We start from the raw sequence: 27089 nt of genomic DNA, 5'->3' as shown, positions 1-27089 counted from the left end.
AGATTACTGATTTTGAAATATTGGAAATTGAATAAAGCCCCAAATATGACAGAATTTAGACAAAAATTACAAAATCAGATAATTATGGAACAAATGGATACTTCCATTAATTCAGAAACTCAAATTAAGCGTTTTTTTTTCTAAATGGAAGAACATTATTCTAGCTTACCCTATAGAAATCCAAAAACAACTTATCGCGCCCTTTAAGGGTACTCTATATTTAGAAGTAACCATAGCCGGAAAAGAATTCCCGGATATCTATAGGCGTGGAGGGGGCATGATGGACGGGGAGAGGCAATTTACATATCTTTTTCCCATTTTTTTTTTTTCTCCTCATTTCCTTTTCTGGTTTCTGTTTGGTACCTAATAAGTGAAACATTCCAGCAATAGCATGACAATAATAAGGAGCTAACTGCTTGCATCAAAAGTTCTTTTGCATACTGTATTATACTGTACCCTACATGGTGCGAAAAGTGAAATATCTGTATATATTGCTGGTTATAAATAAAAGATTTAAAAAAAGACATCCGGTGAGAAGATTTTTTCTCTCACGTATCCCAGCAAATCCAGTAAAAGCTCAGGCTTTCCTGAAGTGTGTTTCAGACTTGCAGTCTTCAGGGGTAATCATGTCAGTTCCTTTTCAGGAACAAGGTTTGGGGTTTTATTCAAATCTATTCATTGTCCCAAAGAAGGAAAATTTATTCAGACCAGTTCTGGATCTGAAAAGTTTGAATAGTTATGTAAGAGTACCAACTTTCAAGATGGTGACTATAAGGACTATTCTGCCTTTTGTTCAGCGAGGACATTATATGTCCACAATAGACTTGCAGGATGCATACCTTCATATTCCGATTCATCCAGAACATTATCAGTTCCTGAGATTCTCTTTTCTAGACAAGCATCACCAATTTGTTGCTCTTCCATTTGGCCTAGCAACAGCTCCAAGAATCTTTTCAAAGGTTTTAGGTGCCCTACTCTCTGTAATCAGAGAACAGGATATAGCAGTGTTTCCTTATTTGGACGATATCTTGGTACTAGCTCAGTCTTTACGTTCTGCAGAATCTCACACGAGTCAACTAGTGTTGTTTCTTCGGAAACATGGTTGGAGGATCAATTTACCAAAAAGTTTCTTGATTCCTCAGACATGGGTCACCTTTTTAGGCTTCCAGATAGATTGTGTCCATGACTCTGTCTCTAACAGACAATAGACGTTTAAAATTGGTTGCAGCCTGCCAGCACCTTCAGTCTGTCATTCCCTTCAGTGGCTATGTGCATGGAAGTTTTAGGTCTCATAACTGCAGCATCGGACGCAATCCCCTTTGCTCGTTTTCACATGAGACTTCTACAGCTTTGTATTCTGAATCAATGGTGCAGGGATTATACAAAGATATCACAATTAATATCCTTAAATACCAATGTACAACACTTTCTGACGTGGTGGATAGATCACCATCGTTTAGTTCAAGGGGCTTCTTTTGTTCGGCCAACTTGGACTGCGATCACAACAGATCTGAGTCTTTCAGGTTGGGGAGATGTTTATGGATCTCTGACAGCACAAGGGGTTTGGAAATCTCAAAAGGCGAGATTACCAATAAATATTTTAGAACTCAGTGCAATTCTCAGAGCTCTTCAGTTTTGGCCTATGTTAAAGAGAGAACCGTTCATTTGTTTTCAGACAGACAATATCACAACAGTGGCATATGTCAATCATCAGGGTGGGACTCACAGTCCCCAAGCTATGAAAGAAGTATCTCGGATACTTGCTTGGGCGGAATCCAGCTCCTGTCTAATCTCTGCGGTGCATATCCCAGGTGTAGACAATTGAGAGGCGGATTATCTCAGCCGTCAGACTTTACTTCCAGGGGAGTGGTCTCTCCATCCAGATGTGTTTTCTCAGATTGTTCAGATGTGGGGTCTTCCAGAGATAGATCTCATGGCCTCTCATCTAAACAAGAAACTTCCCAGATACCTGTCCAGGTCCAGGGATGTTCAGGCGGAAGCAGTGGATGCGCTGACACTTCCTTGGTGTTATCATCCTGCTTACATTTTCCCGCCTCTAGTTCTTCTTCCAAGAGTGATCTCCAAAATCATCATGGAACAATCATTTGTGTTGCTGGTGGCTCCAGCATGGCCACACAGGTTTTGGTATGCGGATCTTGTTCGGATGTCCAGTTGCCAGCCTTGGCCACTTCCGTTAAGGCCGGACCTACTGTCTCAAGGTCCGTTTTTCCATCAGGATCTCAAATCATTAAATTTGAAGTTATGGAAATTGAACGCTTAGTTCTAAGTCATAGAGGTTTCTCTGACTCAGTGATTAATACTATGTTACAAGCTCGTAAATCTGTATCTAGAAAGATTTATTATAGAGTTTGGAAGACTTACATTTCATGGTGTTCTTCTCATAAATTCTCCTGGCATTTATTTTGAATGCCTAGAATTTTACCGTTTCTTCAGGATGGTTTGGATAAGGTTTTGTCTGTAAGTTCCTTGAAGGGACAAATCTCTGCTCTTTCTGTTTTATTTCACAGAAAGATTGCTAAACTTCCGGATATTCACTGTTTTGTACAGGCTTTAGTTTGTATTATGCCTGTCATTAAATCAATCTCTCCTCCTTGGAGTCCATTTGAGCCTATGCATTCTTTGGAGTGTTGTTCCTTTTGGCTATCTCTTCTGCTAGAAAGGTTTCTGAGCTATCTGCTCTTTCTTGTGAGTCTCCTTTTCTGAGTTTTCATCAGGATATGGCAGTTTTGCGGACTTCTTTTCAATTTTTACCTAAGGTTGTGAATTGTAGCAAAATTAGTAGAGAAATTGTTGTCCTTTCCTTATGTCCTAATCCTAAGCATTCTTTGGAAAGATCCTTACATTCTTTGGTTGTGGTTAGAGCTTTGAAATATTATGTGGAAGCTACTAAAGATTTCAGGAAGACTTCCAGTCTATTTGTTTTATTTTCTGGTCCTAGGAAAGGTCAGAAGGATTCTGCCATTTCCTTGGCTTCTTGGTTAAAACTTTGTTTCATCAAGCTTATTTGGAGTCGGGTCAGGCCCCGCCTCAGAGAATTACAGCTCATTCTACTTGATCAGTCGTCACTTCATGGGCTTTTAAGAATGAAGCTTCAGTTGATCAGATTTGCAAGGCAGCGACTTGGTCTTCTTTGCATACATTTACTAAATTCTACCGTTTTGATGTATTTGCTTCTTCATAAGCAGTTTTTGGTAGAAGTTCTTCAGTCAGCTGTTTTCAGTTTGATTCTTCTGCTTTTGATTTAAGTTTCTTTTTCTTTCATTTATGAGAATAAACTTATTTTTTTGGGTTGTGGATTAATTTTTTTCAGCGGAAAATGGCTGTTTTTATTTTTATCCCTCCCTCTCTAGTGACTCTTGCGTGGAGTTCCACATCTTGGGTATTGCTATCCCATACGTCACTAGCTCATGGACTCTTGCCAATTACATGAAAGAAAACATAATTTATGTAAGAGCTTACCTGATAAATTCATTTCTTTCATATTGGCAAGAGTCCATGAGGCCCACCCTTTTTATGGTGGTTATGATTTTTTGTATAAAGCACAATTATTTCCAAATTTCTTTTGTTGATGCTTTCTACTCCTTTCTTTATCACCCCACTGCTTGGCTATTCGTTAAACTGAATTGTGGGTGTGGTGAGGGGTGTATTTATAGGCATTTTGACGTTTTGGGAAACTTTGCCCCTCCTGGTAGGATTATATATCCCATACATCACTAGCTCATGGACTCTTGCCAATATGCAAGAAATGAATTTATCAGGTAAGTTCTTACATAAATTATGTTTTTTCTTTTTCTACAAAATCATTTTTTCTTTCATGCTGCTATTTTTGTTGTTCGGTCTTTCAGTACCAGTAGGAACAAAGTCGGTGATAATATAATAACCATATAATTTGTCTATTATCACAAGGCACATGAGCTAGTTAACGTATGGTGTATAAAATCCAACCAGGAGGGGCAAAGTTTCCCAAACCTCAAAATGCCTATAAATACACCCCTCACCACACCCACAATTCAGTTTTACAAACTTTGCCTCCTATGGAGTTGGTTAAGTAAGGTTGTGCTAAGATTTCTGCGCTGATATGCGCTTCTCAGCATTTTGAAGCCCGGTTCCTCTGAGTACAGTGAATGTCAGAGGGATGTGAAGGGAGTATCACCTATTGAATGCAATGTTTTTCCTCACGGGAGATCTATTTGATAGGTTCTCTGTTATCGGTCGTAGAGATTCATCTCCTACCTCCCTTTTCAGATTGACGATATACTCTCATATTCCATTACCTCTACTGATAACCATTTCAGTACTTGTTTTGCTATTTGCTATATGTGGATGGGTGTCTTTTGGTAAGTATGTTTACATTACTTAGGACACTCTCAGCTATGGTTTGGCATTTATATAAAGTTCTAAATATATGTATTGTACTTATATTTGCCATGATTCAGGTTTTCAGTATATTTCCTTTTTAAGACTGTCAGTTTCATATCTGGGAAATGTATTTCTTACCTGGGGTATAGTCTCTTTTTCAAATTGACTGTCTTTTTAATTCACGGGCAGAATTAGGCTTGCGAGGGCGCAAAATGCCAAAGTTTATTGCGTCATTCTTGGTGTGAGATTTTTTTGCGCAAAGTTAAGTTTGTTGGCGCAAATTTGTCATTTCCGGTGTCTTAGTCGACGTTGAGTCCTTCACAAGGTTGCGTCATCTGTGACGCAAGTGTCATTTCCCCGACATTTTTTAAGACCCCATTCCTATATGCCTCTTTTCTCTATCAGAGGGCTATGAAGATTGCATTTTTTCCTATTCCTGAAACTGCCATATAAGGAAATTGATCATTTTGCTTTAAATGTTGTTTTTTTCTCTTACATTTGCAAGATGTCTCAATCTGATCCTGTCTCAGAAATCACTGTTGGAACCCTGCGGCATGATAACAGTTCTACCAAAGCTAAGTGCATTTGTTGTAAACTTGTGGAGTTTATATCTCCTGCTGTGGTTTGTAATAGTTGTCATGATAAACTTTTACATGCAGAGAATGTATCCATCAGTAGTAGGTCATTACCTGTTGCTGTCCCCTCAACATCTAATGCACAAGATATACCTGTATATTTAAAATAATTTATTTCTGATTCTATTCAGAAGGCTTTGTCTGCCATCCTGCCTTCTAATAAACGTAAAAGGTCTTTTAAAACTTCTCATTCAGTTGATGAAATTTCAAATGACCGGCAACATGCTGAGTTATCCTTCTGTGATTGGGATCTATCTGGTTCAGAAGATCCTGCCTCAGATATTGACACTGACAAATCTTATTTATTTAAAATGGAGTATATTCGTTCTTTGTTAAAAGAAGTGTTGATTACATTGGATATGGAGGAAACTAGTCCTCTTGATAATAAAACTAGTAAACATTTAAATTCTGTTTATAAACCTCCTGTGGTTATTCCACATGTTTTCCAGTTCCTGATGCTATTTCTGATAAGATTTCTAAGGAATGGAATAGGCCTGGGGGTACGTTTATTCATTCTTCAAGGTTTAAAAATTGTATCCTTTGCCAGCAGTTAGATTGGAGTTTTGGGAAAAGATTCCCAAAGTTGATGGGGCTATCTCTACTCTTGCTAAAGTACTACTATTCCTATGGAAGATAGTACTTCTTTTAAAGATCCTTTAGATAGGAAACTTGAATCTTATCTAAGGAAAACCTATTTATATTCAGGTCATCTTCTCAGACCTGCTATTTCTTTGGCTGATGTTGCGGCTGCCTCAACTTTTTGGTTGGAGAATTTAGCGCAACGAGAATTGGATCCTGACATATCTAGCATTACTCGCTTACTGCAACATGCTAATAATTTTATTTGTGATGCCATTTTTGATTTTATCAAAGTGGCCCGATGGAACAAACCTCTCAGTATCAACAATCACCAGAATACGCTCTCAGGTTGTGACACCATGTGGACCGCTGGCGCATGGCCTGAAGTGGGCCGATGCAGAATTACACCTCATACCGAAGCTATACACAGCAGACGGGAGCCTAACTCGGGAGAATACACTCTGCATACCCCTCTTACGGAGCATATTACAGCATGGGAGGAAGGCTCGAGAATTTCGCTGTCGTTCACCTGATCGCTACTATAGCCACAAGCGCCATGTAAAGCCCGGACGTGCAGTACCACTAAGGGGAATCTCTCGAAAGCGGAGTACCGGTCTATTGCTGGGAGGGCAAACCTTTATGGCACAGTTAAAATCCACGCCATGCCTTCACAGGAATCCTCCCAGGTCAGAAACGACAGGCTCCCTGACATGACAACGACACACTACAACAGACGACAACATGGGGCAATGCCTGCAGGGCTCACACGACCGGTCGCTACCCTCTGCAAACCAGTGACAGTCCCCAGAGGCATGGGTATCAGGCGCCGGGTCCGTGTCGGAGTTTGGTTAAATTATTTCTTGCTAGGCTCCGGTGGGAGACGAATATGGAATTACCCCTTCTTCTTGTCAGAGTATTATTTTGCATTATCGCTGATCTACGTTAGAGACAGTTCTCTGTTCCTAGCCTGGCTGGACTTTATTCATTACCTGGTTTATTAAACTGTTTATTTGTAAAAGCGCATGGTGGAATACAAAATTTTGATTCTGAGCATATATGATTTCTATGGTTTTAAGCTAGCTTTTGCCGGTTTCAATTGTGTATGTATCTTGCCGTTTCTTCTAACACTACATCTGTTGAGCCAAGCAGTTTTTTTTTGTTTTTTTTTTTGTTTTTTTTTATATACTCTGTTACTTTAAGGCTTGAACATATACAAACCATGTACTTGTCCCATCTTCTGTCTCTCCAAATATTAATTTCCCTTTTTTTTTTTTATGTTCATTTCACAAGTAATTTGGATTGCGCTCCCTAATATTTTTCACGAATAGCACGCAAGTTTAAGTCAGATAAATATACTATAATTCAAATGGTTTCTTTGGTTCTCTCCTTCTCCTCAAGTAATTATACAATCCATCACTCTGCAGTCCTATATTCTTATGGGAAGCTTTCTGTAAAAAATTGTACTTACACATTTATATGTTATATTCCACCAGAGAGACAGAATCTATACTGCAAATAATGTCAGACTCCTAAAAAGGAAAATGTTGGTCCTATGTGTACATTTTGCTGTTCTGCTTAATTGTGTCACGATAGGACACCTATTTTATCTAGTTTTTCCTTAATGTGGTTACCTTAGTTCTATTATTTTCTCATTCTTATTCCCTGATTGACAAGACACGTAAGATAGTGGGAGGCTGGTAATTAAACATCTCCATTAACTTCACTCAATATAAGCAGATCTAGCCTATTAGCATGTAATCCCACAGCTTAGAGTCTCTCCCACGACAGAGAAAATTGATGTTAGATCCATGCCTTTAGCTGTATTAGCTAGAAGAGCTTTATGGTTTAAATCTTGGAATGCTGATATGACATCTAAATCTAGATTACTATCTTTCTTTCCAAGGTAATAATTTATTTGGTTCTCAGTTGGATTCTATTATTTCAACTATCACTGGAGGAAAAGGAGTTTTTCTGCCTCAGGATAAAAAACCTAAGGGTAAATCTAAGGCTTCTAACCGTTTTCGTTCCTTTCGTCAGAATAAGGAACAAAAACTCAATCCTCCTCCCAAGGAATCTGCTTCCAATTGGAAGCCTTTCTCAAATTGGAATAAATCCAAGCCATTTAGGAAACCAAAGTCAGCCCCTAAGTCCGCATGAAGGTGCGGCCCTCATTCCAGCTCAGCTGGTAGGGGGCAGATTAAGGTTTTTCAAGGATTTTTGGATAAAATCTGTCCAAAATCATTGGATTCAGAGCATTGTCTCTCAAGGATATCGAATAGGATTCAAAGTAAGATCTCCTGTGAGAAGATTATTTTCTCTCACGTAACCCTGTAAATCCAGTAAAAGCTCAGGCTTTTCTGAAGTTTGTTTCAGACCTGGAGTCTTCAGGGGTAATCATGCCAGTTCCTCCTCAGGAACAAGGTTTGGGGTTTTATTCAAACCTATTCATTGTACCAAAGAAAGAAAATTTATTCAGACCAGTTCTGGATCTGAAAATTTTGAATCGTTATGTAAGAGTACCAACTTTCAAGATGGTGACTATAAGGACTATTCTGCCTTTTGTTCAGCAAGGACATTATATGTCCACAATAGACTTGCAGGATGCATACCTTCATATTCCGATTCATCCAGAACACTATCAGTTTCTGAGATTCTCTTTTCTAGACAAGCATTACCAATTTGTTGCTCTTCCATTTGGCCTAGCAACAGCTCCAAGAATCTTTTCAAAGGTTCTTGGTGCCCTACTATCTGTAATCAGAGAACAGGGTATTGCGGTGTTTCCTTATTTGGACGATATCTTGGTACTAGCGGAGTCTTTACATACTGCAGAATCTCACACAAATCAACTAGTGTTGTTTCTTCGGAAACATGGTTGGAGGATCAATTTACCAAAAAGTTTCTTGATTCCTCAGACAAGGGTCACCTTTTTAGGCTTCCAGATAGATTCAGTGTCCATGACTCTGTCTCTAACAGACAAGAGGCATTTAAAATTGGTCGCAGCATGCCGGCACCTTCAGTCTCAGTCATTCCCTTCAGTGGCTATGTGAATGGAAGTTTTAGGTCTCATGACTGCAGCATCGGACGCGATCCCCTTTGCTCGTTTTCACATGTGACCTCTACAGCTTTGCATGCTGAATCAATGGTGCAGGGATTATACAAAGATATCACAATTAATATCCTTGAATCCCAGTGTACGACACTCTCTAACATGGTGGATAGATCACCATCGTTTGGTTCAAGGGGCTTCTTTTGTTCGGCCAACCTGGACTGTGATCTCAACAGATGCGAGTCTTTCAGGTTGGGGAGCTGTTTGGGGATCTCTGACAGCACAAGGGGTTTGGAAATCTCAAGAGGCGAGATTACCAATAAATATTTTAGAACTCCGTGCAATTCTCAGGGCTCTTCAGTTCTGGCCTCTGCTAAAGAGAGAACCATTTATTTGTTTTCAGACAGACAATATCACAACTGTGGCTTATGTCAATCATCAGGGTGGCACTCACAGTCCCCAAGCTATGAAAGAAGTATCTCGGATACTTGCTTGGGCGGAATCCAGCTCCTGTCTAATCTCTGCGGTGCATATCCCAGGTGTAGACAATTGGGAGGCGGATTATCTCAGCCGCCAGACTTTACATCCAGGGGAGTGGTCTCTCCATCCAGATGTGTTTTCTCAGATTGTTCAGATGTGGGGTCTTCCAGAGCTAGATCTCATGGCCTCTCATCTAAACAAGAAACTTCCCAGATACCTGTCCAGGGATGTTCAGGCGGATGCAGTGGATGCACTGACACTTCCTTGGTATTATCATCCTGCTTACATCTTCCCGCCTCTAGTTCTCCTTCCAAGAGTGATCTCCAAAATCATCATGGAACAGTCTTTTGTGTTGCTGGTGGCTCCAGCATGGCCACACAGGTTTTGGTATGCGGATCTGGTTGGGATGTCCAGTTTGCCCGCCTTGGCCACTTCCGTTACGGCCGGACCTACTATCTTATATATCTTAAATTTGAAGGTATGGAAATTGAACGCTTAGTACTAAGTCATAGAGGTTTCTCCAAATCGGTGATTAATACTATGTTACAAGCTCGTAAATCTGTCTCTAGAAAGATTTATTATAGAGTTTGGAAGACTTACATTTCATGGTGTTCTCATAAATTCTCCTGGCATTCTTTTAGAATTCCTAGAATTTTACAGTTCCTTCAGGATGGTTTGGATAAGGGTTTGTCTGCAAGTTCCTTGAAAGGACAAATCTCCGCTCTTTCTGTTTTATTTCACAGAAAGATTGCTATATTTCCTGATATAAACTGTTTTGTACAGGCTTTAGCTCGTATTAAGCCTGTTATTAAATCAATTTCTCCTCCTTGGAGTCTTAATTTAGTTGTGAAAGCTTTACAGGCTCCTCTATTTGAACCTATGCATTCTTTGGACATTAAACTACTTTCTTGGAAAGTGTTGTTCCTTTTGGCTATCTCTTCTGCTAGAAGAGTTTCTAAGCTATCTGCTCTTTCTTGTGGGTCTCCTTTTCTGATTTTTCATCAGGATAAGGCAGTTTTGCGGACTTCTTTTAAATTTTTTACCTAAGGTTGTGAATTCTAACAACATTAGTAGAGAAATTGTTGTCCCTTCCTTATGTCCTAATCCTAAGAATTCTTTGGAGAGATCCTTACATTCTTTGGATGTGGTAAGAGTTTGAAATATTATGTGGAAGCTACTAAAGATTTCAGGAAGACTTCCAGTCTATTTGTTTTATTTTCTGGTCCTAGGAAAGGTCAGAAGGCTTCTGCTATTTCCTTGGCTTCGTGGTTGAAACTTTTGATTCATCATGCTTATTTGGAGTCAGGTCAGGCCCCGCCTCAGAGAATTACAGCTCATTCTACTAGATCAGTCTCAACTTTGTGGGCTTTTAAGAATGAAGCTTCAGTTGATCAGATTTGCAAAGCGGCGACTTGGTCCTCTTTGCATACATTTACTAAATTCTACCATTTTGATGTATTTGCTTCTTCAGAAGCAGTTTTTGGTAGAAAAGTTCTTCAGGCAGCTGTTTCAGTTTGATTCTTCTGCTTTTTGATTTTAGTTTTTTTCTTTCAAAAATGAAAATAAACTTATTTTTTTGGGTTGTGGATTAATTTTTTCAGCGAAATATGGATGTTTTTATTTTTATTCCCTCCCTCTCTAGTGACTCTTGAGTGGAAGACTCCACATCTTGGGTATTGATATCCCATATGTCACTAGCTCATGGACTCTTGCCAATTACATGAAAGAAAACATAATTTATGTAAGAGCTTACCTGATAAATTCATTTCTTTCATATTGGCAAGAGTCCATGAGGCCCACCCTTTTTATGGTGGTTAAGATTTTTTGTATAAAGCACAATTATTTCCAAATTTCCTTTGTTGATGCTTTCTACTCCTTTCTTTATCACCCCACTGCTTGACTATTCGTTAAACTGAATTGTGGGTGTGGTGAGGGGTGTATTTATAGGCATTTTGAGGTTTGGGAAACTTTGCCCCTCCTGGTAGGATTGTATATCCCATATGTTACCAGCTCATGGACTCTTGCCAATATGAAAGAAATGAATTTATCAGGTAAGTTCTTACATAAATTATGTTTTTTTGGTTTCAAGAAAGGCCAGAAGGCTGCTGTCGTTTCTTTGGCATCTTGTTTAAAGCTTTTGATTCATCGAGCTTATTTAGAGTCGGGTAAGGCCCCGCCTCAGAGAATTACAGCTCATTCTACTAGATCAGTTTTCACTTATTGGGCTTTTAAGAATGAAGCTTCAGTTGATCAGATTTGCAAAGCAGAAACTTGGTCTTCTTTGCATACATTTACTAAATTCTACCATTTTGATGTATTTGCTTCTTTGGAAGCAGTTTCTGGTAGAAAAGTTCTGCAGGCAGCTGTTTCAGTTTGATTCTTCTGCATATGATTTAAGTTTTTCCTTTTACTTATGAGAATAAACTTATATTTGGGTTGTGGATTAATTTTTTTTTAGCGAAATGGCGGTTTTATTTTATCCCTCCCTCTCTAGTGACTCTTGCGTGGAGTTCCACTTCTTGGGTATTGCTATCCCATACGTCACTAGCTCATGAACTCTTGCCAATTACATGAAAGAAAACATAATTTATGTAAGAACTTTTCTGATAAATTAATTTCTTTTCATATTGGCAAGGGTCCATGAGGCCCATCCCTTTTTTTATGGTGGTTATGATTTTTTTGTATAAAGCACAATATTTCCAAATTCCTTTGTTGATGCTTTTTACTCCTTTCTTAATCACCCCACTACTTGGCTATTCATTAAATTTTATTGTGGGTGTGGTGAGGGGTGTATTTATAGGCATTTTGAGGTTTGGGAAACTTTGCCCCTCTTGGTAGGATTGTATATCCCATACGTCACTAGCTCATGGACTCTTGCCAATATGAAAGAAATGAATTTATCAGGTAAGTTCTTACATAAATTATGTTTTTTTTATAAAAATTCTTACCACATTTGTTTTTGACTAGTTTGGGAAGTAAGAACTTTGGCCAAATTTTTAAATTTGAAGGTTTGGTTTTCTCTCCCTTTCTTAAAATGTGTTTCCTGTAACATAATTATTTCGCTCTTGGTAGTTCTAAAATATTGTAAGGCCGAATGTCTCTTTAGAGGGGAATTTAAACCTTTTCTATTAATTGAAATTATGGTGACTTGGGTTTTATCTTTTATTGACATGTTAAAGTAGAAGTTTTGGTTATATAGTACTACTTTGATTTCCTGGGTGATTTTGAAACTGAAAATGTGACTGATTGGTTGGAGACTAGGGATTCATTACATTTAGACAAAGTTGTAGAACAAGATATAACATTAATAAACTGCATAGGGGGAAAGGTAGTAAGTCTCAAGGAAACCAACAAGAAAAAAATAACAGGGTTTTGGAAAACTGGAGTTTCTAGCGATGCACTACTATAAAGGTAAGATTTATGAGGAGGAGTTTAGGTAATTTAGTTCACTAAATATGAGTGAATCTTCAAAATAAACAAAGTATGAAATGTACATTTCTAAAGTATACTAAAGAAAAGGAGTTTTTAGGTCAATACCTGCATTTCTAGGCCTAATAAAAAGATGTATAGTAATCGGTTATTACCTAATATAAAAAACAACAGTATAACTGCTATTAACAAATTGAGCAGAGTAAAATAACTTTCTAAATTTAGAACATAGTGAGATAATATAAATAACATAAACACATCAGGTTTGAATTAATGAATAATTGCCCCACTCTGGGGCACAAAATAATGAAGAGCATCAAGCTTATGAAAAGAAGGCAAGCAGGTGACAGCAAAACGGTTTATTCCATTCTTATATAGACAGACAGGCAATGTTTCAGGAGACAATCCATCCTCATGCCATGCCAAACATGTTGCATACACATATATACCTTCATACCACTAGGTGGCACTGTAGAGTAATTAACTAATTGTTTACAAAACATTAAGCATCTTATTTGCTTTACAATTTCAAATGTAGCTAGTGGTATACAAATAGTTCTATATTTATGAAAAATCATCCTAAGACAGAGGCAAAAAAAAAACAAACACAAATCATAGAATTTATCCTGAACAACAATTAAACAGACTTTATTCATACCATTAAGGTCAAGGGTTCCTAACTCATAAATCCAAAATGATTCTTTTTGCTTAAGCATTAATTCCCTATTGCCGCCTCCTGCAAGGCTTTTCAATGTGATCTATGATTTGGAACCGTAGCTGACTAATTGTATGGCCAGCTTTTAAAAAATGGTGTGCAAGGGGGGCTTTCATATTGTTGGTTTAAATATTACTTTTGTGTTCAATAATACGATCTTTGGCACTTCTAGTCGACTTGCTAATGTAAACCCTTCCACATGGACACTTAACCATGTAAATACTAAACTTTGTACTATTATGACAAAACCTTTGATGTTATATTTTTCCCCCGTATGTGATTGATAGAACACTGACCCTTTAGTCATGTTACTGCAACATGAGCATCCCAGGCAGGGATAATATCCTAAATTTCTGGTAGTAATAAATTTTGAACTATTAGCAGCCTCTTTAAGGGGAGTAATGTTTCTGTTCTTTTTGTTTGTGTCTTGTACACATGATATATTGGTTGTGTATTGGTTATTGGCTGATGACTGTCACATATTACAGGGGGGCAAGAAAATTAATTTAGAAATTTGTTAGAAAAAAATGTACTGCTTATTTATCATTCAGATTATGATATTGCTTTCTTTTTTTTATTATATACTTGTTGATTATGCAGTTCTACTGTATTTAATTCTACTTTTAAAGACTTGCTTAAACACATTCTCTGTTTGGTGTATCTAAACCAAATCTAAAATGTTTCTAGATAATGCTGTTCATGGATTGGAGGAAGAACAGTACAGCTTTAGACCTTCAACGTCGCCTTTGATTCACTCTTCTCCTAGCCAAGATTCATTGAAATTATCTGATCATGGGTAATTATCCATCTTTTCATTTTGAATTGGCCATTTTTAAGTCTTCTTAATCCATAATTAGGATTAACTTGTCACAATGACAATCTGATTGCTCAAACCCAACGGGTATATTGCATATGGAGTCATCGGGATTAGGGATAATTGCAGTGGTGGTGTTTGGAGTACTAGTGGTTAGTGGTAAATAAAAAATAAAAATAAATAGAAGGTAGAAAGGGGTCCAATAGCATGCAATATTGATGTAACGCCATAGCATACTGTAACTACAGTAGCGATTCCAAGAAAAAGTATGGGTGGTCTCTGCCTGTTACCTTCCATTACCCAGCTTGTTCTATCTCTTGTAGTGTGCCAAGTATGAACACTAATGTTTTGGTACTACTGGCACAAAGCAGGTACTAGTGCACATCATAGTATCTAGTCCTCATTATTTTGTATTTAAAACTAAGTTTGTAATAGACCTACATACACCATATACCCACCAGTCCTGCACTTTTTCTTCTCCCCAGAAGTATAAATCTGTTTTTCTAAATAATTGTTATAAAATTATATTATCTGTTTAATAAGACTTCATTGATATATGTTCCTTAGGGGTGAAGAATTTCTTCATACTACCACTGCTGCTCAAAATCCTGTGGGTGTTTCTTCCTCTCGTGAGTCATCTTGCTACAGCCCTAGTATGAGTAGACTGACATATGTTTCCACTATGGAGAACTCTTTTGAAAATGTAAGCATCAAAAGTCTGGAAAACAAGGTGAGACACTATACCATTTTTATTTCTCATCTGAAGATAAATTGTCTTTATCATGCCCCCATACCATATTATTAAAAGGGCATATATGTACTTTAGATATATGTAATGTATATACCAGCAATTAAGTATTGCAATGCAAAAACTCTACATCGAAATGTGTTAACCATTTTGTTGGCAAAAATGTGTGCGGGTTTATGATTGCAAAGCACTCAAGGGATATAGATTTTATGGAATCTGTGTTCCTGTTCTTCTTTGCTATGACCAATGCTTTAAGGTAAAATTTAAGATTTTACCGCATTATCCTATACCCAGTGGATAATAGTGTAGCTGCATTATGCACTTCATGTCTCTGGTTCCAAACATATTTCTTATGGTGTTTTGGTTCTTAGTAAGTGGATTCCCACCCATTTACCATAGAGTACTTTAATTTGGCCTTTTTCACCAATTATGGCTGTCAGGAAAATAGCTATAGGACTTATTTGTAGGATTTACAAAGTAATGTGTATTGGTTTTCTTTCATACAGGTGGTGAGAATCCACAATTTATTACTCCTGGTAATTACTTTTCCTTATCATTAGGAGGAGGCAAAGATTCCCAAACTCCTCCCACCTCACATGTGCCTCAATCTTTACTTTACCTCTGCTGGAGGTGGTCAAAAAATGAAGATGTGCATTTGATTCTTCGTATAGAAGGGTTCTCAGTTTATTTTAGGTCCCGGGTTCCCCTCAGAGTTCAGTGCTTGTCAGAGGGATGTATATGGGGTATGGTTTTTTTACTCTTTTCTTCCATGTAAGTGGCAAGAGTCCATGAGCTAGTGACGTATAGGATATACATTCCTACCCGGAGGGGGCAAAGTTTCCCAAACCTCAAAATGCCTATAAATACATCTCCCACCACACACACACCCCTCAGTTTTTACAAACTTTCCCGCCTATGGCGGTGGTGAAGCAAGATGTGCTTGATTTCTTCTATGATAGGCGCTTCTAACCATTTTGAAGCCCAATTCCTCTGAGTACAGAGTTTATCAGAGGGATGTGAAGGGAGTATTGCCTGTTGATTTAGTGGTTTCACCCATGGGAAATCCTTTCAAAGGCTCTCTGTAATCGGTCACAGGGATTCATCCCCTGCCTCGCTTTTCAGATCGTTATACTCCTATACCATTACCTCTGCTGATATTTTTCAGTACTAGTTTGGCTGTCTGCTATATGTGGAAGGGTGTCTTCTGGTAAGTATGTATAATTTTTTAAGACACTCTCAGCTATGTTTGGCCCTTTATGTTATAAAGATTTAAATATATGTATTTGCTTATATTTGCCATGAGTCAGGTCTATGTGTATTTCCCTTTTGCAGTCTAACAGTTTCAGTATGGAATTTATGATTGGGGAGTTTAAGTAAATATTTCTTTTACAAGATATGACGTGTCCATGGATTTCATCCTTACTTATGGGATATCGCCTCCTGGTCAACAGGAGGAAGCAAAGAGCTCCACAGCAGAGCTGCATATATAGCTCCTCCCTTCCCTCCCACTCCAGTCATTCTCTTTGCCTGTGTTAGTGATAGGAAGAGGTAAAGTGAGGTGTTGGTTTAGATTCTTCAATCAAGAGTATTTTATTTTTCAAATGGTGCCAAAGTGTACTATTTGTATAGGGCAGCGTTTGGAGTGTTAGCCTTTTAGGCTATGGGAACTAGTGGAGTTTTATCTTCACTGCACCTCCCACGCTTCTGCTGCTTCTATGTGTATGGTCTTAGAGAATGCTAACTAAGACACTGTTTCGTTCACAGGACCTCAGGAGGAGGAGGAGTGGACCTCTTGATACTGTGATGTTGTCATGCTGTTCCTCAGCATGGAGGTAGGTGCAGTGTTTTATTCTGGGCACAAGAATATCTCAGTTTAACTGTACTGATACTATGCTGTTGGGGGTTAAAATTGAGGTATCCATGAAAATCTTCTTGACGGAAGTCAGAAAGTTAAAGATTCTAAATACATGCCGATCCCTTCAGTCCAATACTCGGCCATCAGTGGCTCAGTGCATGGAGGTAATTGGTTTGATGGTAGCGTCAATGGACATCATTCAGTTTGCTCGTATTCATCTCAGACCTCTACAACTCAGACAGTGGAATGAAGATTATGCAAATTTGTCTCCTCAAATAGATCTGGATCAGGAGTCAAGGGACTCTCTTCTTTGGTGGTTGTCGCCGGATCATCTGTCCCAAGGGACGTGTTTCTGCAGACCCTCATGGGTGATAGTGACGACGGACGCCAGTCTACTTTGATGGGGCGCTGTCTGGAATTCCCTGAAGGTTCAGGGTGTGTGGACTCAGTCGGAGTCTCTACTTCCAATCAATATTCTGGAGTTGAGAGCAATATTCAACGCACTTCAGGCTTGGCCTCAGTTGGCTTCGGCCAAATTCATCCGATTTCAGTCGGACAACATCACTACTGTGGCTTACATCAATCAGGGAGGAACAAGGAGTTCCTTAGCGATGATGGAAGTATCCAAGATAATTCGGTGGGCGGAGACTCACTCTTGTTATCTGTCAGCAATCTACATCCCAGGAGTGGACAACTGGGAGGCAGATTTTTTGAGCAGACAGACATTTCATCCGGGGGAATGGGAACTTCATCCGGAGGTCTTTACTTCCCTGATTCTCAGGTGGGGCAGACCGGAATTGGATCTGATGGCATCTCATCAGAATGCCAAGCTCCCGAGATATGGATCCTGGTCCAGGGATCCTCAGGCCGAACTGATAGATGCCTTGGCAGTGCCTTGGTCATTCAACCTAGCTTATGTGTTTCCACCGTTTGCTCTCCTTCCCTGGGTAATTGATCGGATCAAACAAGAGAGGGCTTCGGTGATTCTAATCGCTCCTGCGTGGCCTCGCAGGACTTGGTATGCCGATCTGGTGGACATGTCATCTCTGCCGCCGTGGAAGCTTCCATTGAGGCAGGACCTTCCTTTTTCCGGGACCCTTCCTTCATGCGAATCTAATTTCTCTGCAGCTGCTTGGAGATTGAACACTTGATTTTATCTAAGCGGGGGTTCTCTGATGCGGTCATTGATACCTTGATTCAGGCACGTAAGCTTGTTACTAGAAAAATTTACCATAAGATATGGCGTAAATATCTTTATTGGTGTGAATCCAAGGGCTACTCATGGAGTAGGGTTCGGATTCCCAGGATTTTGTCTTTTCTCCAAGAAGGATTGGAAAAGGGATTGTCAGCAAGTTCCTTAGAGGGACAGATTTCTGCTTTGTCTATTTTGCTACACAAGCGTCTGGCAGATGTTCCAGATGTTCAATCTTTTTGTCAGGCCTTGGTTAGAATCCGGCCTGTTTTTAGACCTATTACTCCTCCTTGGAGTTTGAATTTAGTTCTTAATGTTCTTCAAGGGGTTCCGTTTGAACCCATGCATTCCATAGATATTAAGTTGTTATCTTGGAAAGTTTTATTTTTGGTTGCTATTTCTTCTGCTCACAGAGTTTCTGAGCTTTCGGCATTGCAATGTCATTCTCCTTATCTTGTTTTCCATTCTGATAAGGTGGTGTTACGTACTAAACCTGGTTTTCTTCCTAAGGTTGTTTCTAACAAGAATATTAATCAGGAAATTGTTGTTCCTTCCTTGTGTCCTAATCCTTCCTCTAAGAAGGAGCGTCGGTTACATAATTTGGATGTTGTCCATGCCTTGAAGTTCTATTTGCAGGCGACTAAGGATTTTTGTCAAACATCTCTATTTGTGGTTTTTGCTGGGAAACGTAGGGGTCAGAAAGTTACGGCTACCTCCCTTTCTCTTTGGCTGAGGAGTATCATCCGTGTTGCTTACGAGACTGCTGGACAGCAGCCTCCAGAACGAATTACGGCTCATTCTACTAGAGCTGTGGCTTCCTCATGGGCATTTAAAAACGATGCTTCTGTTGAACAGATTTGCAAGGCTGCAACTTGGTCGTCTCTTCACACTTTTTCCAAATTTTCCAAATTTGATACTTTTGCTTCATCTGAGGCTGTTTTTGGGAGAAAGGTTCTTCAAGCTGTGGTGCCTTCTGTTTAGGTTCCTGTGGTGGAGATACACACATCCACACACTAGGGACTACACATTTTTTTCTCATCCTCAAAAGAGCTATTCTAGATTAGACTATGTCTTAGTTGATCATTTAGCTTTATCACTTATTAAGCTAGTCAATATCAAGCATACTACGTGGTCTGACCATTCCAGAGTAGACTGTATAATGCAGTGGCCCTCAATCCCATTGAAGCCATTTATGTGGAATCTAGATGATTCCTTATTGATGGATACAACTCTAGTAGAGAAAATCTCCACGCAACTTGACACATACTTTCTAGAAAACAACACGCCAGATATGAAAGCCACAACAATCTGGGAGGCGCATAAAGCGTATATCAGAGGAGAGCTCATAAAACTAAAAGCCCAAAAGCGCAAACAATCTGCAAAAGTATATAACACCTTAGCGCAAGAAGTAATAGAGGCAGATTATCTACTGAAACTACACCCCCTAGACTCGGCTTTGCAAAATTTATTAAAAGATAAACGCACTAAGCTAAATAATTATCTACAACTCGAAAACCAAAAACACCAGCCATATTTAAAGCAGAAATACTATAATGAAGGGAATAAATCAGGTAAAATGTTAGCCAGGGCTTTGAAAAAGCAAAAAACAAAAAATTATATACATGCTCTAACTCAGGAACAAGGAGGCCAGATTGAGGATACACGGTCAATTAGTAAAATGTTCCAATCCTTTTATCATAAACTATATAATCTCTTCCCAAAGAGAGACCCTAACAAACATAGAACACTATGTGAGACATACCTGAATAACATCCAAACTCCCATAATAAAATCCAAAGACGCAGAGACTCTTGCCACACCGATCACTATTTTAGAGATTACAAATGTAGTTAAAGATTTGAAACCAGACAAAGCCCCAGGCCCTGATGGCTTTTCAAGTCGATATTACAAGACATTTATCCCCCACTTAGCCACGCATCTACTGACCTTATTTAATCAGACTTCAAATACAGACCCATTCCCAGATACAATATTACAAGCGCATATTTCTGTTATCCCTAAGCCAGGCAAACCACCAGAGAAGCCAGCAAATTTTAGGCCCATATCCTTACTCAATGTGGATGCTAAGATATACGCCAAGATATTGGCCAACAGGATAAATAAATACCTACCGGACCTGGTCCATGGAGACCAGGTTGGTTTTATTCCAAATAGAGAAGCCAAAGATAATATTAACAAAATAATAAATTTTCTAGACCACCTTAAAATCTCAAAAACCCCTTCTATCTACCTTTCCACAGACACGGAAAAAGCGTTTGATCGCTTAGATTGGACATATCTTCAAACTACACTTATAAAATTTGGATTCCCTATAAAATTTATAGATAAAATATGGGCGCTATATTCCAACCCCACCGCGCAAGTCAAAGTTAATGGTATTCTTTCAGAGCCCTTTGAGATCCGTAACGGGACGAGACAGGGATGCCCGCTCTCCCCTCTCCTGTTTGCTCTCTCCCTAGAACCATTAGCCATAAGATTAAGGCAAAACACACAAGTAACAGTCGTCAGAATAGCTGATCAAATGTATAAATTAGCAATATTCGCGGATGATATTCTAATGACTCTGACATCCTCTTCAACCTCATTACCAGCTGTCCTAACTGAACTTGAGAATGATGGAGCTATATCAAATTTCTTAGTGAATAACTTAGTCTGAAATCTACCCAGTCAACCTCACAGAGGCAGACATCAATATGATTAAACTTAATTTTCCCTTTAAAATACAGAATACAGCTCTGAAATATTTAGGAATCCACATAACCACCAACACTGATGAAATGCGTAAACTTAACTACGGCCGCCTGCAGCGGGAATTTCTCTCCCTAACCTCCTCCTGGCTACCTAAGAATATTTCTTGGCTAGGCAGAATAGCGTCAACCAAAATGATGCTACTACCTAAAGCACTATATGTCATGCAGGCACTGCCAGGTGCAGAGGGAGAAATAGACAAACTGCAAAACATTATAAACTCATATATCTGGCACCGCAAACCACCCAGACTTGCAAAAACCATATTATACTCACGTAGAGAAGATGGGGGCCTGGGGGTCCCTAATTTGGAAGCTTATAAATGGGCAATCTCGTTAAAAAAATTATTGAATGGTGCAGGCAAAGTCAGAGTAGCTATAAAAGAAATATAGACCTAGAAGCGCAGTTACTGCATACCACACATATTGGTAAGATATGCTGGTCCCCAAACCAAATTAATAAGGTCCTATTAGACCCTTTCCCAAGTGTGAAGGCTGTATGGTTGGACTGGGTAGTACTAAGAGATCGGTACACCACAATATCTACACCATACTCCCCTTTGACCACTTTACTTCACAATAGAGATCTATGGCTTGAAATTCAAGTTCAACATCCCACAGATTTGTCAAGCTTCCTACCAGTGTGTGAGTTGATAGAGAAGGATGTATTAGCAAAAAGACAAACATTAATAGATAAAGGACTAACTCAGTTTACCTCATGGTTTTTATTTCACCAGGTTAGACACTACCTACACACACACACAAAAGGAAATCAGACATGATGCACAAATTAACCCCTTTTGAAACCTTGTGCTATATGCAAAGCCAACCAAAAAAAATATCATTAATGTATAATGAAATATTGCGTGCCTGCACGCCTCACACCCCTAGTTATACTTTGAAATGGAACAGAGAAATGAATCAGCAGATCCCTCCAAAAACATGGTCAAACATGTTTAAAATGACAGCCAGATCTGCGCACTCAGCGGCAATACTAGAAACAAACATCAAAGTCCTTAGCAGATGGTATTTAACGCCAAGTAGGTTAAAGCACATGTTCCCTAATGTCAGTGGAAAATGCTGGAGGGGCTGCGAGCAGGAGGGCACAATGTGGCACATCTGGTGGGAATGCAGTAAGTTACAACTCTTTTGGGAGGAGGTGCATAACCAAATCAATAAAGCAATAGGCATGCAGCTGGAAAAAAAGCCAGTTAGGTATCTCTTTAACTTACATACAGGTATCCACTGTAAAATTAGAAGGTCTCTTTCACAAATAATGACTAATGCAGCCAAACGCTTAATACCTATAAATTGGAAGTCTACACATATTCCATCCCTCTCGGAATGGTTAGCAGCAGTAAAGAACATACTGATAATGGAAAGGCTCCACTATTTTAGAATCGACCAAATGCCCTTTTATCATTATGTAATTTTTCTCTGGGAACAATACACTACTACAAATAAAGACTAATTGTGTAAATAATGATGACAACAGCAAATATATGAAGTATCAACGAGATATAGATAGGATATCAGTATTTGTCTTTGTTATGCCTCCTTGACTTTTTGTTTCTTTTTATTTCATATTTCATGTTTCCCTTTCTAATAAGTAGCATAGGTTTCTGTTAACTTTTTTTTTGTTGAGACGTTTAATTTTATGCTGAGAACAGAGGAAACAGCAAGATGTGCAATTAAAAATACAATGGACTCTAAACAACATCCAGCTGATCACATAGAACCAGCATCAGTATGGACTAAGGATAACTCGACAATTTCAAAACTAAAGCCCCATGCTCAAATAGTTATACATGTACAGAATGCAATGCAAAATGTATCATAATATGTTTGACCCTGTGAGTCCTCTTGTTTCCTTTGATATGTAATTGTTTAATTTTGAAATCTCAATAAAGATTTAAAAAAAATAAAAAAATACACCCCTCACCACACCCACAATTCAGTTTTACAAACTTTCCCTCCTATGGTGGTGGGTGTTCCTTATTTGGGCAATATCTTGGTACTAGTTCAGTCTTTACGTTCTGCAGAATCTCACACAAATCAACTAGTATTGTTTCTACAAAAACATGGTTGGAGGATCAATTTACCAAAAAGTTTCTTGATTTCTCAGACAAGGGTCACCTTTTTAGGTTTCCAGATAGATTCAGTGTCCATGACTCTGTCTCTAACAGACAAGAGACGTTTAAAATTGGTTGCAGCCTGTCGGCACCTTCAGTCTGTCATTCCTTTCAGTGGCTATGTGCATGGAAGTTTTAGGCCTCATGACTGCAGCATCGGACGCTATTCCTTTTGTTCATTTTTACCATCTGGGTGGGACTCACAGTCCCCAAGCAATGAAAGAAGTATCTCGGATACTTGCTTGGGCGGAATCCAGCTCCTGTCTAATCACTGCAGTGCATATCCCAGGTGTAGACAATTGGGAGGCGGATTATCTCAGCCGTCAGACTTTACATCCAGGGGAGTGGTCTCTCCATCCAGATGTATTTTCTCAGATTGTTCAGATGGTGGGGTCTTCCAGAGATAGATCTCATGGCCTCTCATATAAACAAGAAACTTCCCAGATACCTGTCCAGGTCCAGGGATGTTCAGGCGGAAGCAGTGGATGCGCTGACACTTCCTTGGTGTTTATAGTAGGTTAGGGAAAATTCACACAGCACGCCTAGTGTAACACATAGCGATTCCTCACGCGTGTGACTAAAACTGTATCAATCTATTGTGATATTAAAAATATCAATGTAAGTACAATTCCTGTGGCACCTACGTTCAATTATAATCGTGACTAAAATAACAACGAGAAACAGGAATCCAAATGATGACTCTGCTACTATGTTGCATCTAGGTGTTGGTTTTTTGATCCTGCATCGATCACTTCTAGATAAAAGTATATATAAAAATAGAGAACTATAAAAACTATCTTTCTCTATAAAGTACTGATATAATATGTGTAAATGTGTACCTTTTCTGTTAAAAGACAGACACAAGCAAAGTTTTGTCCTAAGGAGGTTTCTCTGACACTAATCATTCTATCTACATACTCATATGAAAACATGAAATGGATCTAGTCTAGTACTATGTTGTATCTGAGTGACGTTTTTGAAAGTGCTTTAAAGAAATCCTGAATTAATCTTTCAATAATCGATATATATGAGAACAAAAAGGAAAGATAATGTTTTCAAACAGTACATAATTTAATATCAAAATAAATACCGATCTATACTGAGTATTGACATGATAGATGTTAATGTGAACATGCGTTGATAAAAACAGAGGTAGTTAAGACTATGTGATGTAGGAAGATATGTAATACTATGTATTTTGTTCACACACGCATATGAAAATACTACATATACTTAGTCTGTATTGACAGCAATGATGATTTTCATAGTAAAATCCCCCAACCAGCAAATTGTGGACAAATACACATTGATGAAAAATACCTACTTTTCCAATATTTGAACAATAGATTGTATCATACGATTGCTTTAGCTATGGCGGTGAACACTTCCGCTATACACAAGCCGTTACTACGGCAACCGCTGATTACAAAAGATGGGTTATGAGGCTGGGCCGGCCCTATGCCCTGACGAAGTCACGCACAGTGACGAAACGCGTCGGTGGGCGTGTTCTAACTTGGTGTGAGAGCAGTTATCGAAGCCTAGGCTTGTTGTATGTTTGCAACATGAGCGTATTGTAATTTAGCGCAATAGCGCACAGGGCTGCAGTCTGTTCACTTTAATAGCTTAATATAGCGAATGTTATAGAGGATAGTTCTTTCGGTGACGATAAGCACATAGAACTATAGTGAATATTCTCTTAGCTAATTGAGCTATTTTAAACTTATATTGTTAAGCCCCTTTTTGGATTGAAAGGCTGTTTGATGTACACTCTGCAATACCAATATATGATCATTTGCGCTACTATCCAAACAACATATGATAGAGTATTTCTCTCTACACAAGCCTTTTGTGTGATTAGCTAAGATATACTGATATTGAATGAACGCTGTGTGGTTTATTTGTAGGGATCAAAGTCAGAAATCGGCTGACTGGGTTGAATCCCAGCAGTACGCAGGAAGGAGGAAGCCTTTGAGCGCATAGCCTGTGTGTTTGTGTTTGGTTTACAAACTCCTATATCCCTTATTCCACTTATTCAGATTCATTCTGCCATATTCTGCTCTAGTAACCATTAGATCACACTGCCCTCATTTTTATCTTTTGGTTTTTATCTTAGTGTTGGACCATTACCTATGACTTAATATAGAAACATATGGTGATTACTTGTTTCTTTACCATGGTCCAATTTAAGTAAATTGTCTGTCTTTGTATATATGTTAATAAAGTGTTACATTTTACCCATTCTACTTCCTTGGTGTTATCATCCTGCTTACATTTTCCCGCCTCTAGTTCTTCTTCCAAGAGTGAGCTCCAAAATCATCATGGAATAATCGTTTGTGTTGCTGGTGGCTCCAGCATGGCCACACAGGTTTTGGTATGCGGATCTTGTTCGGATGTCCAGTTGCCTACCTTGGCCACTTCCGTTAAGCCCGGACCTACTGTCTCAAGGTCCGTTTTTTTATCAGGATCTCAAATCATTAAATTTGAAGGTATGGAAATTGAACGCTTAGTACTAAGTCATAGAGGTTTCTCTGACCCAGTGATTAATACTATGTTACAAGCTCGTAAATCTGTCTCTAGAAAGATTTATTATCGAGTTTGGAAGACCTACATTTCCTGGTGTTCTTCTCATAATTTCTCTTGGCATTCTTTTAGAATTCCTAGAATTCTACAGTTTCTTCAGGATGGTTTAGAGAAGGGTTTGTCCGCAAGTTCCTTGAAAGGACAAATCTCCGCTCTTTCTGTTTTATTTCACAGAAAGATTGCTAAACTTCCAGATATTCACTGTTTTGTACAGGCTTTAGTTCGTATTAAGCCCGTCATTAAATCAATTTCTTCTCCTTGGAGTCTTAATTTGGTTTTGAAGGCGTTACAGGCTCCTCCATTTGAGCCTATGCATTCTTTGGACATAAACTACTTTCTTGGAAAGTGTTGTTCCTTTTGGCCATCTCTTCTGCTAGAAGAGTTTCTGAGCTATCTGCTCTTTCTTGTGAATCTCCTTTTCTGATTTTTCATCAGGATAAGGCGGTTTTGCGGACTTCATTTAAATTTTTGCCTAAAGTTGTGAATTCTAACAACATTAGTAGAGAAATTGTTGTCCCTTCCTTATGTCCTAATCCTAAGATTTCTTTGGAAAGATCCTTACATTCTTTGGATGTGGTAAGAGCTTTGAAATATTATGTTAAAGCTACTAAAAATTTCAGGAAAACTTCTAGTCTATTAGTTATATTTTCTGGTCCTAGGAAAGGTCAGAAGGCCTCTGCTATTTCCTTGGCTTCTTGGTTAAAGCTTTTGATTCATCAAGCTTATTTGGAGTCGGGTCAGGCCCCGCCTCGGAGAATTACATCTCATTCTACTAGATCAGTCGCCACTCCATGGGCTTTTAAGAATGAAGCTTCAGTTGATCAGATTGGCAAAGCAGCAACTTGGTCTTCTTTGCATACATTTACTTAATTCTACCATTTTGATGTATTTGCTTCTTCAGAAGCAGTTTTTGGTAGAAAAGTTCTTCAGGCAGCTGTTTCAGTTTGATTCTTCTGCTGATGTTTTAAGTTTTTCTTTTCATTATGAGAATGACTTTTATATTTATTATTTTTTCAGCGAGAAATGGCTGCTGTTTATTTTTATCCCTCCTTCTCTAACGACTCTTGCGTGGAGTTCCACATCTGGGGTATTGATATCCCATACATCACTAGCTCATGGACTCTTGCCAATTACATGAAAGAAAACATAATTTATGTAAGAACTTACCTGATAAATTAATTTCTTTCATATTGGCAAGAGTCCAAGAGGCCCACCCTTTTTATGGTGGTTATGATTTTTTTGTATAAAGCACAATTATTTCCAAATTCCTTTTTTGAGGCTTTTTACTCCTTTATCACCCCACTTCTTGGCTATTCGTTAAACTGAATTGTGGGTGTGGTGAGGGGTGTATTTATAGGCATTTCTCTTGTAAAGGTGTATCCAGTCCACGGTTTCATCCATTACTTGTGGGATATTCTCCTTCCCAACAGGAAGCTGCAAGAGGACACCCACAGCAGAGCTGTCTATATAGCTCCTCCCCTAACTGCCACCAGTCATTGTCTTGCAGCTCTCGACAAGAAAGGAAGTATCAAGAGAGATGTGGTGACTTAGTGTAGTTTTTACCTTCAATCAAAAGTTTATTTTTAAACGGTTCCGGCGTTGTACTGTTTTTACTCTCAGGCAGAAATTGGAAGAAGACTTCTGCCTGGAGTTTTGATGATCTTAGCGGTTTGTAACTAAGGTCCATTGCTGTTCTCACACATAACTGAAGAGTACGGAAAGAAAACTTCAGTTGG

The 27089-nt window shown here is 38.7% G+C and overlaps 1 protein-coding gene across 1 annotated transcript in view; it reads left to right on the top strand.

Moving 5' to 3' along the window:
• Window positions 1–27089, top strand: part of CEP192 (centrosomal protein 192) — a 1162204-nt gene that overhangs the window by 492531 nt on the left and 642584 nt on the right. Inside the window, exons 17-18 of the mRNA XM_053715857.1 lie at window positions 13952–14060; window positions 14646–14808. Of these exons, the coding sequence (XP_053571832.1) occupies window positions 13952–14060; window positions 14646–14808 (272 nt within the window). The remainder of the gene's footprint in view (window positions 1–13951; window positions 14061–14645; window positions 14809–27089) is intronic.

The sequence above is a fragment of the Bombina bombina genome, chromosome 5 (assembly GCF_027579735.1).
Source record: "Bombina bombina isolate aBomBom1 chromosome 5, aBomBom1.pri, whole genome shotgun sequence".
Lineage (NCBI taxonomy): Eukaryota > Metazoa > Chordata > Amphibia > Anura > Bombinatoridae > Bombina > Bombina bombina.
The sequence above is the reverse complement of the archived record's forward strand: the minus strand, read 5'-3'. Positions and strand labels throughout refer to the sequence as shown.